The following is a 15,746-nucleotide window of genomic DNA, read 5'->3' on the forward strand; positions in this document are numbered from 1 at the left end:
AGGCTGTTAAACTGATTAATATTGGACATTTACAAATCTCTCTTCCTTACAAATAATGCTCTATAGTTGACTATTATAAAATTTCAAAATGTTAAATTTTGAAGGGAAAAGACTTAAGTAACTATTATGATTTGTCATTGGTGCTGTCCAAGTTTGGCATTCTTTAGTGCTGTCTCTATCTTGAGGAGTACTTTTGTGGGACTCAATGAAATAGTCCACTGGAAACTTCCAACTACTACTAACTTACTATTACGCAGGAAATGCATCTCTAATGGTTGCTTATGACTTTAGCCCCCAAATGCTGGACTTGTGAAAATTCTATATGTCAGATGCACTACTATGCCACTAAACCACCCCCTTGGGCAACATCCCTTCCAGGATGAACCTGGTTTGATTCTGTCCACTGAGTATTTAGCTCAAATGAGAGAATAGCCCACCACATACTTGGGACCTCAGCTTATTTTAGGACTGGTTCTATTTTAGCATCCTATTACAGTTATATTTTTAAATGAATTATATCTTTTATCATATATATCTTTTAATCCTTTTTTTTATTTTAAGCTTAAATACTATCTTGTCTAATATTAATATTGCCACCTTTGCTTTCTTTTGATTTGCATGTTCATGGAATCTCAGTGTCTGTTTCTTTTATTTAGCTGACAGTTTGTTTTAAGTATATCTTTTGTTAACAGAATATTGTTGGGGTTTTTTTTGTTAATTTATTTTTTAGAGAGAGAGAGAGAGCACATGAGGAGGGGTAGGGACAGAAGGAGAGGAAAAGAGAGAATCCCAAGCAGACTCCACACTGAGCATGGAGCCTGATGTGGGGCTCAATCTCACAATCCTGAGATCATGACCCTGAGATCATGACCTGAGCCAAAACCAAGAGTCGGTGCTCAACCAACCGAGCCACCCAGATGCCCCTATTCTGTTTTATTTTTAAACCCAGTTCAACACTTTCTATTTTTATTAAGAGAATTCTATCCACATTTAGTTCAAAGCTGATGTACTTGATTTTTATATCTATAATCTTTAGTATGTTTGTTTGTTATTTTAATTTTTCTCTCATTTGTATTTTATTAGTTTCATTAAGCATCTCTTCTTTCCTTTCTTTTTTCCACCCTCCTATTTGGGAGTACAATTGTACCTTTCCCTTCCATTACGGATTAATTTCCTTTCCTGGTATTCATAATCAGGCATGATCAGATTTCCCTGTCAGTAGATGGGGGATAAAACTGGAAGGAGAGTAGGTCGGAGGATAATAGGAACCTAGATGAGATGATGATTGGGTTCTGAAGTTGGGTAATAGCAGTAAATATGGAGATGATTGGATGTATTCAGTAGTTTGTTTGTTTGTTTTGAGGATTGAATGAGTTAATGTTGTACATACAGAACACTTGGAACAGTGTCTAGAGCTCTATAGATGTTCACATATGTTTATATAAGACAGTTTTTTAAAAGGTAATTCCAGGGGTACCTGGGTGGCTCAGTTGGTTGAGCATCAGACTCTTGATTTCAGCTCAGGTCATGATCTCACGGTCCTGAGATCCAGTCCCACGCTGGGTTCCATGCTGGGCATGGAGCCTGCTTAGGATTCTCTCTTCCTATCCCTCTGCCCCTCCCCCTGCTCGCACATGCTCTCACATGCTCTCAATAAATAAATAAATAAATGGTCATTCTTCTATTTAGAGGCCTCCAAATGCTTCTCATGACTCGCAGAAAAAATCTCAAACCCTTCCCACGGCCAGCAAGACCCTTCAGGATATAACCCTCATCCATCTGCCCAAGCTCATCTCCCTTTCCCACACCCCTTCCCTCTCACTTCATCTTTCTGGCCTCAGATCCTTTGTATTTGCTGTTCCTTTTTCCTGGAGCCCTCTACCCCCAGTTCTATGGTGGCTGAGTCCTTATCTTTCAGGCTGCCTCTAATTTAAATTTCATTTGCTCACAATAGTTATTTAGTCATACGCTTAGGAGTTTCCTGGTACTTTAATACTTTAATACCCCTTTTTTGGGGTATGGAATAAGGGAGTAGGCAGTAATTAAAGTTTAAAATAGGAATGGTGCTCAATTTAATAAGGAAAAAAACTTTATTTTTTAAAAACGTTTTCAAAGTGTGGAAGGCAGGTATAGAGACTATGAAAACCTTATTTAACTTGTTACTCAGGATCAGAATGTTCATATTGTTCATATTCAATATCCATTTAGTATCTGTGAAGGGTTTGGTACTTTAGGTGCTAGGAGCAAGAAAAGAAATTATGATCCAGTCCTTTATTCTTTAGGAACTCAAAATACAATAATGTATTATAATTTTAAGACGTATTCTAAGTAGGAATACAAATATCTTTAAAAAGAATATTGCACAAATCTCTTAACTGTAATTTGAGTCCTTGGATTGCTATTTAGGGGTATCTTACTCATTTCTTCCTCTATTCCTTATATTTGCTGTAAACTGATAGTTATATCTGAAGGCTTGATAAGAGTTAGATTCTGTGTGTGTGTGTGTGTGCGTTTAGGCAAGAATACTTTATAGGTGATGCTGCTTACTTTCTTTTATATCACGTCATGAAGGATATGTCTGGTTGTCCCACTTTTAATGATGCTAAAATTAATTAGTGAGGTTTTGTGTAATAGGTGATCTGAATAGGGAAGCACCAGATTTTTAGATTTAAAAAACTAAACTTCTGAAGGAAGAAGAGGATGCATAGGAAATATGATTCAGGGCTTCTGTTCCCTTATCTGTAAAATGTATTGGCTGCATTAAAATTGAATACAAATTGCCTGTTGTAGACCAATGAAACAAATTTTAGGGCAAGTATTTCCTCTATTCCCCTTCCTCAATAATAGCAGGTTTGAGACCTCAGCTTTGTTTCATCTCTGTCTTTTTTATGACGAATCCCTGTTGTCTGAGTAATAAACTTAGGAAGTTAGGTGACTTGAAGTATAACATAGATTGAGAAACAGAAGATCTCAAAGGCCTCCCAACTGAATTTCTGTGATAAATTTCAAGTAATGATAATTAACTTTTAAACAGGGTTCAACTCCACCAGTAACTGTTTTCAAAGGTTCAAAGAAACCTTACTTAAAGGAATGCATTTTAATTATTAACCATGACACTGGAGAATGCCGACTAGAAAAACTCAGCAGCAACATCACTGTAAAAAAAACAAGGTATGTGGTTAATGAAATAAATTGCTTTATCAACAAATAAATTGCTAAGGAAATGTCAGTGAAAGAAATTACTGGATTAAGTCACATTATTATACAAGGATTATTTCTGTGTGGTACAAAAATGTTTTAATCTTTTTCCAAGTTTAAATTTGGTAGGGATCCTTAGCCAAAAGCTTTTACCACTTCTTCCTATGATATATAAAAGCTTTTTGTTTCTGAATGTTTTCTGTATGTGTAGGTATACCTTTTATTCTATTGTAGATGCTTTCATAGAATTGGACTGAAAAGAGCCAGTATACACTCTCCAAAACAATTTCATCTTCATTAGTGAAAATTTATTGAGCACCTAGAATATGTAAGACACTAGAAAAAGGAAAGTTTCTTATACAAATACTAAACCTCAAAATGTCTGCATTTTAATTGGATTAACAGATCATTCCATTTTAAAAAGTCAGTAAGAGTATAGCTATCTCAAATTTTTGTTTGCAAATAGGTGGGGCATTATCATGTAATGTAAGGGACCTACACTAAAAGCCATAAAAATAGCATAGACAAAAATTGTTCTAGGCCTGGGATGCCTGGGCGGCTCAGTCCTTAAGCGTCTGCCTTCGGCTCAGGTCATGATCCCAAGGTGCTGGGATTGAGCCCTACATCGGGCTCCCTGCTTGGCAGGAAGCCTGCTTCTCTCTCTCCCACTCCCCCTGCTTGTGTTCCTGCTCTTGCTATTTCTCTCTATGTCAAATAAATAAATAAAATCTTTAAAAAAAATTGTTCTAGGACTTAAAGGAAGGGAGAAGTTATTATTGATTGGAGCATTTTGGGAGTCCTTATTGATGCCTTGAAAGGTTAAGAATTCAAAGGGATACATGCACCCTGATGTTTATAGCAGCATTATCAACAAATAGCCAAAATATGGAAACAGCCCAAACGTTCACCAACTGATGAATGGATAAAGAAGATGTGGTATATGTATATCTATAATGGAACATTACCCAGCCATAAAAAAGAATGAAATCTTGCCATTTGCAACAACATGGATGGAGCTAGAGAATGTTATGCTAAGTGAAATAAGTCAGTCAGAGAGAGACAAATAACATATGATTTCACTCATATGTGGAATTTAAGAAACAAAACAATCATAGGGGGAAAAAAAGAGAGATGCAAACCAAGAAGCATACTCCTAACTATAGAGAACAAACTGATGGTTACCAGACAGGAGGTGGTTGGAGGAATGGGTTAAATGGGTGGTGGGGATTAAGGAGGGCACTTGTGATGGGCACTGGGTGTTGTATATAAGTGGTAAATCACTAAATTCTACACCTGAAGCTAATATTACACTGTATGTTAACTAACTAGAATTTAAATACAAACTTTTTTAAAAAAGAAAAAAGATTTGGGGCTTTTTCCCCCAAACATACTTTATGATAAGAATTACCATGGGTGGTTGTTAAATATGAGTTCCCAAATCCAGCATCAGATCAGAGAAGGCCCCTGGGAAGCTCTATTTTTATCATCCCCTCCCTGCCCCAGTAGTTTTTATTAGTAGGAAAGTTTGGAAAATAATTGATCAAAGAGAACATGAAGTTGTAGGCAAAGTTTGAAGGCAGGAATTTATCTGACTTATTTGGAGCCAGTGAGTAAGAGCTGTTTGAATAGAGCAGAGATTTGTTTCTGTGCCCACGTATAAGTAGATTGACATGCTTACATTTTTTTGAAACATTAATCCACCAAAAAAGTTGAGTAAAATGAAACAATGTGGGAAACAGAAAAATGCATAAACTATGATTTTTGAAGTGGTAATGAAAAGAACAGTGAGGTTCTAAATACTCTGTGAAGGTAGAAACTGATGGGATTTGGTGACTGGAAATGGAAGATACGGAAGTCAAGCATAACTGTATTATATACTCTTAAAAGTATTTGAAAGAAAGTATATGAATCTCCTTTAGTAACATGTCTTAAAGTTAGGAATGAAAAATGTGAAAGTGATTTGATTTTAACAGAAATGAATTTAGGGGATATGTTGTATTTGTTATACACTTTTGTATAATTTCCGTTTATTTTAGTAATTTGTGTATGTCTCATCTCTTCAGTTTTGAGCAGTAGTCTTGTTTTTATCCACATTTGTACCCCCCATTGGATCTGTGTGTATGTCATGCATATAAGTAGGGCTCAATAAGTACTTGTTAAATAAATATTTGTTAAATAATGAACTAAGTTAATGTTTTAATTTTTGAATATCATTTTAAGGATCCCTAGGGAAAAGAATAAGGTGTCCATTTTAGTAACTTTGTAAGTTGCAGTTGTTAAATTTCTATCATCCCTGTTTCAACCTTTGATATTCTTAATTGCAGAGTTGAAGGAAGTAGTAAAATTCAGTATCGCTTCGAGCAACAGCAGCAACACCTGCGGACTTCAGCTAGGACTCCCAATCTTGTGAAATATTCTCCATCTGAAGACAAAATGTCCCCAGCATCTCCAATGGATGATATTGAAAGAGGTAAAATCGAAGTGTGCATAATGCCCCTTGTAAGAAATTATTAAGAAATGTTAGGTGAAATTCTTCATTTTAATTAACGAGGGGACTAGCTTTGAACTGTCATTGAGAGCATAATATTTTTTTGTAATTGTGGGTTTTTCCGGGGGAAGAGTGTGATTTATGATTTAGGGTATTTTGTCAGTAAGACTGTATCTATAGAATAGAATTTATATCTTTTATTTATTATTCAGGGGGAAAAAGTGGCTATTTGGATGTTTGTGGTGGAGTTTTCTTCTTCTTTTTTTTTTTTTTTAAAGATTTTTATTTATTTATTTGACAGAGAGAGACACAGTGAGAGAGGGAACACAAGCAGGGGGAGAGGGAGAGGGAGAAGCAGACTCCCCGCTGAGCAGGGAGCCCGATGCAGGGCTCAATCCCAGGACCCTGGGATCATGACCTGAGCCGAAGGCAGACGCTTAACGACTGAGCCACCCAGGCGCCCCAAGTTTTCTTCTTTTTGACAGCTGTGATGATTGTTTGATTTTTGACAGTTGTGATGATTTAAGTTGAATTCCTCACAGCATCTGTCGAAGTTCTTTGTGTATAGCCAGATTGTAGATATCTAAGATGTCACTAAACCAATAGTGAAGTGAGGAGATGTAATAAGATGTAGTAAGTTCTTCTGAATTGCTGCTCACTTCCCAGCAAGAAGGTGTTTCTAGGGAGGTATAGTCCTTTTGAAAGTAAGGAAACTTAAATCTCCTTTTTTTTTTTTTTTTTTTAGCTTCAGGTTGGTAGGAGTAAAACTCTGATCACCTCATCACAAAGTGTATTTGCTTCTGCACTCTTCCTTCATAATTTGCATGTAGCTCTCCAATTCCACTTGCTCCCTTCTAGGCCCACTATAGTATTACTTCCCCATCATATTAGTGAGCAAAGAATATGTAATCTTAAAACCTTTGTTACTACTAGGGATCTTGAATTTTATTTTATTTTATTTTATTTTTGTTTTATTTTATTTTATTATATCTACTTCCAAAATGGATTTGAATTATGATTATACATGTATATAACAAAATACTGTAATAGAAAATCAAGATATTGAAAGGGAAGAGGATTTGCTAATTATTTAAAATTACTTAAATATTTACTAATTATTAAAACATTAAATTTAGATCTGAGCTTCCTAGCCACTAAGGCAAAAATGAAGACCTAGGTAGCATATTTTGTATTATCCAAGGGACAGGTTCCAAAGAATCAGACTCTTCCCTGCTATTAAATCTAAAAGGAATTAATCATATGGAACCTGTTCTAGGGAGTATTAAACTGTATATGTATAGTATCTTCAACAATAATTTTACAGTACAAGAAGAAATCCCTCCTTGTTTTTTAGCAGAGACCTTAATAAAAGCCTTGTATTGTAGAGGATAAGTTACCATGATCCAAACATAAGATCCAATTTTATATAAGAATTTACCTTGAGATGTTTGTATCTGCATGCTAAGCCAGGGTGACTACCTGCTAAAATAAAAAGATTAAAAATTTTTTGTTCAACTCCTTGATATTTGTATTCATATTCTAGAAAAATATTGACCTGAAAGTCAGTAGACTTGGCTCTGCCCCTGAAAAGCTGCTAATTTTTGTCCATTTTGGACCTAGGTTCCCTCATTTGTAAAATTATGAAATTGATCTAGATGGTAGCTGAAAACCTCACATAGCCATAAATTTTTTGTATCTTAAAAACTTTTTGGAAATACTAAACCAAAGAGGACATCAACATTATTGCTCTTTTTACCTACTGGAAGAAGTAACTGTTTCATAAAATGCACAGACATCAATGCAAGGCTACAAGAAACATGAAAAGTCAAGGAAACACGACACCATCAAAGGAATACAATAATTTTTCAATAATGGACTCCAAAGAAACAGAAATCTACCAATTGCTAGACAAAAAATTCAAAATAATTGTTTTAAGGAAGCTCAGAGAGCCACAAGAGGACACAGACAACTCAATAAAATCAGGAAAACAATACATGAAACTAGAATTTCAACAGAGAGAAATAATAAAAAAAGAACCAAACAAATTCTGGAGCTGAATACCATGAATACTAAAGAATACCATGAATGAAATTTAGAAATGTAGTAGAGAGCACCAACAGCTGACTTTATCAAGCAAAAGAAAGAATCTGTGAACTCAAAGATAAGTCCTTTTTTGTTAGGAAAAAAAAAATTTTTTTGCATTTAGGAAGTCTTCACTAAAGGAAATTAAAAAAAATTTTTTTATTATGTTATGTTAGTCACCATACAGTACTTCATTAGTTTTTGATGTAGTGTTCCATGATTCATTGTTTGCGTGTAACACCCAGTGCTCATAGGTCATTTGAAATTAACTAGTCAGTGGAAAAAAAGAGGAATGAAAAGTAGTGAAGAGAGCCAATGTGAATTAGAGGATATCATCAAGCAAAACAGTGTATGAACTATAGGAATCCAAGAAGAAGAGAGAGAGAAAGCTTATTTAAAGAAAAAATGGCTGAAAACTTCCCAAACTGGAACATCTGAGTATGAACATCCAGACATATGAAACTCAAAAGACTCCAAGCAATATTAACCCAAAGAAAGTCACAAGAATAAAAGGCACAGCATAGGGAATATAGACAATGGTATTATAATACCATTGCATGGTGACAAATGGCAGCTATACTTATGGTAAACATAGCATAGCTTATAGAGTTATTTAATAACTATGTTGTATACCTGAAACTAACATCATGTGTCAACTATACTTCATTAAAAAATTTTTGTTAAGTCTTCACCAAGACTAATTATAATAAAACTGCCAAAAATTAAGGACAAAGAAAGAATTTTGAAAACAGCAAAAGAAACTCCTCACATATAAGGGAACCCCCATGTGGCTATCAGTGGATTTCTCAGCAGAAACCTTGCAGGCCAAGAGAGTGGGATAATATTGTCAAAATGCTAAAATCAACAACAACAAAAAACTGCCAACCAAGAATACTTTAACTGGCAAAGCTGTCCTTCAGAAATGAAGGAGATACAAAGACTTTCCCAGATTAACCAAAGCTGAGGGAGTTCATTGACACCAGATGTGCCTTACAAGTAATGTTAAAGGGAGTTCTTCAAGCTGAAATGAATGGATGCTAATTAATAACATAAAAACAAATGAAAGTATAAAACTCCCTGGGAAACTTAAGTACATAATCAAATTTAGAATAATAATGTAAGAGTAGTGTGTAAATTACTTAACTCTAGTATAAAATGTAAAAGACAAGAGTATTAAAAATAACAATAGCAATAATGATTTGTTAATGGATACACAATTTTAAAAGATGTAAATTGTGACATCAAAAACACTGTAGGAAGGGGAATAAAAGGATGAAATTTTTCTATTTGGTAGAAGTTATTGTTAGCTTAAAATAGACTGTTAGAACTCTAAGAGATTTTAAATAGCCTCATTGTAACCACAAAGCAAAAACCTCTAATAGACCCCCAAAAGAAAGAGGAAAGAAGTCAAAGCATACCACTATGAAAATTGATTACATCACAAAGGAAGACAGCAAAAGGTACAATCTACAAAACAACCAGAAACAATTAACAAGGTAGCCATAGTAAGTCTTTACCTATCAATGATTACTTTAAATGGAAAGGAATTAAATTCTCCAATCAAAAGACAAAGTGTGGCTGAATGGATAAAAAAACAAGATCAACTAGGTGCTGCCTCCAAGAGACTCATTTTGGCTCTAAGGACACGTGTAGGCTGAAAGTGGAGGGATAGAAAAAGATATTCCATTCAAATGAAAACCAAAAGAGAGCAGAAGTAGCTATACTTATTATATCAGACAAAACAGACTAAGTCAAAAACTGTCACAAGAGACAAAGAAGGTCATTAGATAATGATAAAGGGATCATTTCACCAGGCAGATTTAACAGTTGTAAATGTATATACATCCAATATTGGAGCACCCTAATATATTACATATTTAAAGATCTGGGGAGAAATAGAGATAGCAATGCAAAAATAGTAGAGGACTTCAATACCCCACTTTCAACAATAGATAAATCATCAAGACAGAAAATCAATAAGAAAATATTGGATTTGAACTAGACTTTAGGCCAAATAGACCTAACAGATTTGTATAAAACATGCTATCCAATAGCAGCAGAATACATGTTCCTCTCAAGCATAAGCTGAACATTCTCCATGATACATCATACATTAGGTCACAAAGCAAGTCTTAACAAGTTTAAGGAGATTGAAATCATATTAAGTATCTTTTCCAGCCACAGTGGTGTGAAACTACTATCAACAATGGGAGGAAAATGGGGAAATTCACAAATTTATGGATCTAATGCACCTGAACAACCAATGGGTCAAAGAAGAAATCAGAAAGGAAATTTTAAAAATCTTGAAATAAATGAAAAGGAAGGGCAATATACCAAAATAATAGGATGCAGCAAAAGCTGATCAAGAAGGAAGTTCATAGGAATAAATGCCTACATTAAGAAAAAAGAAAGATCTCAAATAACCTAACTTCATAACTTCAAGGAACTAGAAAAAGAGGAACATGCTAAGCCCAAAGTCAGCAGAAGGAAGGAAATAATAAAGATTATTCAGAATAGAAATAAGAGAAATAGACCAGAAAAACAATAGAAAAGATGAATGAAACTGAGTTGGTTTTTTAAAAAGATTAAGTAGACCAAATTTTAATTAGACTAATGAAGAAAAAAGAGAGAAATGAAAGAATCATTATAACTGATACTACAGAAATACAGTCATAAGAGACTGAAAAATTATATGCCAACAAATTGTATAACCTAAAAGAAATGCATAAATTCCTAGAAAGAGACAACCTACCAAGACTGAATCATCTGAACCATGAGGAAAGAGAAATCTGAACAGGCCAATAATAAGTAAGGAGATTGAATCAGTAATCAAAAATCTTCTAGCAAAGAAAAGCGCAGGACCATATAGATGGCTTCACTGGTGAATTCTACCAAATGTTTAAAGAAGAATTAATGCCAGTTCTTCTCAAACTATTCCAACAAATTGAAGAGGAGGGAACACTTTTAAATTAATTTTACAAAGCCAGTATTACTCTGATATAAAAGCCAGAGAAGGACACAAAAAATTACCAATATCCCAGATGAACATAGATGCAAAAGTCCTCAACAAAATATAGCAAACCAAATTCAACAGTACATTAAACGGATTATATACCATCATCAAATGGGATTTATGCTGGGAATGCAAGGATATTTCAACATATGCAAACCAATAGATGTGATATATCATGTTAGCAGAATGAAGGATGAAAATCATATGATCATCTCAGTAGATGCAGAAAAAGCATTTGACAGAATTCAACACTTTCACATTAAAAACTCTCAATGAATTAGATATAGGAGAAATATAGATCTACATAATAAACACCATATATGATAAGCCCACAGCTATCATACTCAACAGTGAAAAGCTGAAAGTTTTTTTCTAAGATCAGGAATAAGACAAGACATTCTCTTTACTTCTATTCTGCATAGTACTAAAAGTCTAGCCAGAGCAATTAGGCAAGAAAAAGAAAGAAATGGATCTAAATTGGAAAGAGGAAATAAATTTGTTTCTACAGATGACATGAGCTTATGCCTAAAAAACCCTAAAGACTCCACCAAAAAACTGTTAGAACTAATGAACGAATTCAGTAAAGTTGCAGGATACAAAATCAATATACAAAAACCAGTTGCATTTCTATGTACTAACAAACTATCGGAAAGAGAAATAAGTGAAATAAGCTACACAGAGAAAGATAAATATTGTATGATCTCACTTATATGTGGAAGCAATCTAAAAAAGTTAAACTCCTAGAAACCATGTAGGAGGGTGGTTTATAACTTTGAGTTAAGATGAATAAGTTCTGGGGATCTAATATACACTATGGTATCTAAATTTTTTAAAGTTTTTATTTAAATTTCAGTTACAGTGGAATATTAGTTTCAGATGTACAATTTAGTGATTCAACACTCACATACAACACCTGGTAGTCATCACAACATGTGCATTCCTTAATCCCCATCATCTATTTACCTCATCCCACCTCCCATCTCCCATCCAGCAACCCTTAGTTTGTTCTGTACAGTTAAGAGTATGTTTCTTGGTTTGCCTCTCTTTTTTTCCCCATGTTAATTTGTTTTGTTTCTTAAATTCCACATGAGTGAAATCATATGGTATTTGTCTTTCTCTGACTGACTTATTTCACTTAGCATAATTCTCTGTAGTTCCATCCATGTTGTTGCAAATGACAATATTTCATTCTTTTTTATGGCTGAGTAATAGTCCATATTCCATAAATATATATATTTATCACATCTTCTTTATCCATTCATCAGTCCATGGACATTTGGGCTATTTCCATAACATGTGTCTGTTAGCCATCTGTATGTCTTCTTTGGAAAAATGTCTATTCATGTCTTCTGCCCATTATTTAATAGGATTATTTATTTTTGGGGGGTGTCAAGTTTGATAAGTTCTTTATATATTTTGGATACTAACCCTTTATCAGATATGTCATTTGCAAATATCTTCTCCCATTCTGAAGGTTGCCTTTTAGTTTTGTTGCTTTCTTCACTGTGCAGAAGCTTTTTATTTTGATAAAGTCCTAATTTTTGCTTTTGTTTCCCTTGCCTCAGGAGACATATCTAGTAAGAAGTTGCTATGGCCTATGTCAAAGAAGTTACTGCCTGTGTTCTCCTCTCAGATTTTAATGGTTTCATGTCTCACATTTAGGTCTTTAATCCATTTAATATTTATTTTTGTGTATGGTGTAAGAAAGTGGTACAGTTTCATTCTTCGCAGGTTGCTGTCCAGTTTCCCCAACACTATTTGTTGAAGAGACTGTCTTTTTCCCACTGGATATTCTTTCCTGTCTTGTCAAAGTTGTGGGTTCATTTCTGGGTTTTCTATTCTGTTCTATTGATCTACGTGTCTATTTTTGTGCCAGTAGTATGGTATCTAAATTTTCTAAGAGAGCAGATCTTATGTGTTCCCATCACACACACACACACACACACACACACACACACACACACACACAAGGGATAAATATGTTAATTAACTTGATTATGATAATCATTTCACAATGTATTTCAAAGCATTAAGTTGTATATTTTGGGTTTTTTTCCCTCTTGCCAAAAAAAAGTGCTTTAATAATTATAAACTGTCTAAAATTTTCTCACAGAAGTCAGTTGATTTGAGTGTTTCTCTTCAGTCAAAGCTAGGACACCAGAGTGAGAGCCCCTAGGAACAGCCAGTCCCCTGCGGGGTCCCAGGTAGGGCCTGTTAGGAGAGTAGGTTTCAGAAGCTGGGGCTGGAGGCTACTCAGGAGATGAACCTCAGGCTCAGCTTGTGCCCTTCGCAGACCTGCCGGCGATCCTGTCTCCTTCATCCAGTAGATGTCGTGCTATTCCGGAGCATGTAGTTCTTGCCTGAAGTGCTGCTTGTGCAGGCTGTGGTTGGCCAGCAGGAGCAAGGCCAGGCTGCGACAGCCACTGTCCATCATGTCGCATTCCCCCATCTAGGGCACTCACAGTGTGGTGCCAGGCTGGTCCAGACCCTGGCAGAGTTCCTGGACTCCAGAATCCCCCAGCTTGTGGTTGCTCATCTGCAGTATCCACGAGATTCTGTTTTGGGGCAAGGTTGTGCCGAAGTGGTGGCAGCAGATAGCCGTAAGCTGCAGGACTTTACCCATGGGTACTGCAGCTGGCAGCCAGTTTCCTGCAGGCTCTCACATGCAGCCAGGCACCCTTGTCCCCCAGCACATTGCCCACTAGGCTCCACTCTTCAGGCTCTCCTTGGCCCTAAGGATGTGGCACAGATCTCTGCAGCCCCTGGTGGTGATGTCACAGTCCCAGAGCCACAGAGCCCTGAGTCAGGAGCTGGGGTGTAGCATTCTGGGGCACAGCTCGGCAGTACCCATGTAACCCAGCTTGTCATCCACGTCCAGTGCCTGCAGTGAGGCCTTGGAGGTCACGATACCACACAGGTCCTTACCATTGGCCGACGCGAGGCCACAGTTTTCCAGCTTGAGCGTCTTCAACTGGCAGGCAGAGTCCACCAGGCCCTGGTACAGCACTCAGACGCCAGCCTCGCAGATGTCATCGTTGCTCACCATGAGCTCCTTGGAGTGCTGCTTGGCCTTTGAACACCACAGCTAGGGGCTCACGACTGGCAGCTATCAGGTTGTAGTACTCTAGCTGAAGTGTCTCAAGGTGGCAGTGGGAGTCCAGCAGATCTTTGCAGAACAGCTGCAGGCCTGCATCTGCCAACAAACTGTCACTGAAGGATAGGCACCAAGTGCAGCACACAGGGCAGGCCCCCACAGCCAGCCTCCATCAGGCAGCAGTTCTGGAGGCTGAGCTTCTCTATCTTGCAGGTGGGGCTCTACAGGCCCTGGAGCACCAGGTGCATACCGGCATCACCCGGCTCTTTGGTGCAAAGGCTAAGCTCAATCAGGGAGGGGTTGGCCCAGAGAGCACAGCTGACATCCTTGCAACACAGCTCTGTGAGGCCCCTGTCGTCCAGCCTGACCACCTCGAACTGCTGGATCAGAGGTGGGAGCTCTCTCCACCCAGCATCACCTAACTGCTCACACTGAATGTCCAGATTCTTGGTTCAAGGGGAAGTGTTTTCTCAGGCCAAGCTGCTTCTTACACTGGGGCTGGGAGCCTGTTGTACACTTTAAATATATACATCTAGAGGGAAGGGGGGGAGGGGGATGGGTTAGCCTGTGATGGGTATCAAAGAGGGCACGTACTGAATGGAGCACTGGGTGTTATACGCCAACAATGAATCATGGAACACTACATCAAAAAGTAATGATGTACTGTATGGTGATTAACATAATAAAATTTAAAAAATGTAAAATAAATATATACAGTTTTGTCAATTATAGGTCAGAAAAGCTGGGGAAAAAAAAAGAAAGTCATCTGTATGTACTGTGTTGCCTTATATGTATTGGGAGAGTAAGAGGAACTGGAGAATGGTTTCTGCCAAAATAGATTTTAATTTTTACAGTTTTAATTTTTCACATTCTTTATTTTATTTGAATTACATACATATTTAAGTATAATGGTATAATAAATGTAGCATTTAGATTAGGCATTGCCTATGTCTTTTAATGGTAGAGGAGCTTTTTAAATAAAATGCTTAAAATGCTCTAAATGCATGTTTAATCTCATTTATTCCTCATCAACAGTTTCTTAGAAGCTAACACATTCAAATTTTATTTTATTTATTTAATATTTATATTTACTATTATTTATTTAACCTATCTATTATTTTTCTGTTTTATTTTTAGAACTGAAGGCAGAAGCTAGTCTAATGGACCAGATGAGTAGTTGTGATAGTTCATCGGATTCCAAAAGTTCATCATCCTCAAGTAGTGAGGATAGTTCCAGTGACTCAGACAATGAAGAGTGCAGATCCTCTCCTTCTGATCCACGGAATTATATCTCAGGACATCCTGCCATGTCTGCCATGCCACATTGCAGGATTCCTGATATGGATGCTGGCCAGAATAGATCTCATGACAACAGAAGCCTTCTGATGAATACTTTAAGTAAGTATATATAAACATGAGTAATTGGAAAAGTAAGAATTCACAGTGGAGCCATAGTGATTATGATCTAAAATTTGGATAAAGAGAAAAAACTCTTATTTTATTCATTTGATACTATGATTAACCATTACCTTTTTGTTGAATCATTCCTTTTCTTTTGACTCTGTGACATAATGTCTTATTGGTTTTTCTCCTGTCTCTCTAGATACATTTCTCTTTCTCCTTTGACAGTTTAGAATCTTCTACTTAGTCATTAGAGCTGGAGTTCTCAAGCCTTAATTCTAGGTCCTTTTTTCTTTTTACTCCACATTCTTTCCCTAGATAATCTCCTCCATATTTCTGTTGTAATTAGTACTTACATATAGATAACTTGTAAATTTGCATCTCTGACCCAGACCTATGAGCTCTGGAAACAAGTAGGTCCAACACCATCTTTTAGTAGGGGCATCCCACATTCACTTTGTCTAAAACCA

General features: G+C 36.3%; 1 protein-coding gene and 1 pseudogene across 1 annotated transcript in view; one reads left to right on the forward strand and one right to left on the reverse strand.

Moving 5' to 3' along the window:
* The window catches only part of EAF2 (ELL associated factor 2), a 48,758-nt gene that overhangs the window by 19,733 nt on the left and 13,279 nt on the right, over positions 1 to 15,746 (forward strand). Inside the window, exons 3-5 of the mRNA XM_036093735.2 lie at positions 3,035 to 3,171; positions 5,523 to 5,668; positions 15,013 to 15,273. Of these exons, the coding sequence (XP_035949628.2) occupies positions 3,035 to 3,171; positions 5,523 to 5,668; positions 15,013 to 15,273 (544 nt within the window). The remainder of the gene's footprint in view (positions 1 to 3,034; positions 3,172 to 5,522; positions 5,669 to 15,012; positions 15,274 to 15,746) is intronic.
* Positions 13,117 to 14,817, reverse strand: LOC118536698 (ribonuclease inhibitor pseudogene; annotated as a pseudogene).

The sequence above is a fragment of the Halichoerus grypus genome, chromosome 1 (genome assembly GCF_964656455.1).
Source record: "Halichoerus grypus chromosome 1, mHalGry1.hap1.1, whole genome shotgun sequence".
In the NCBI taxonomy this organism is placed as follows: Eukaryota; Metazoa; Chordata; class Mammalia; order Carnivora; family Phocidae; genus Halichoerus; species Halichoerus grypus.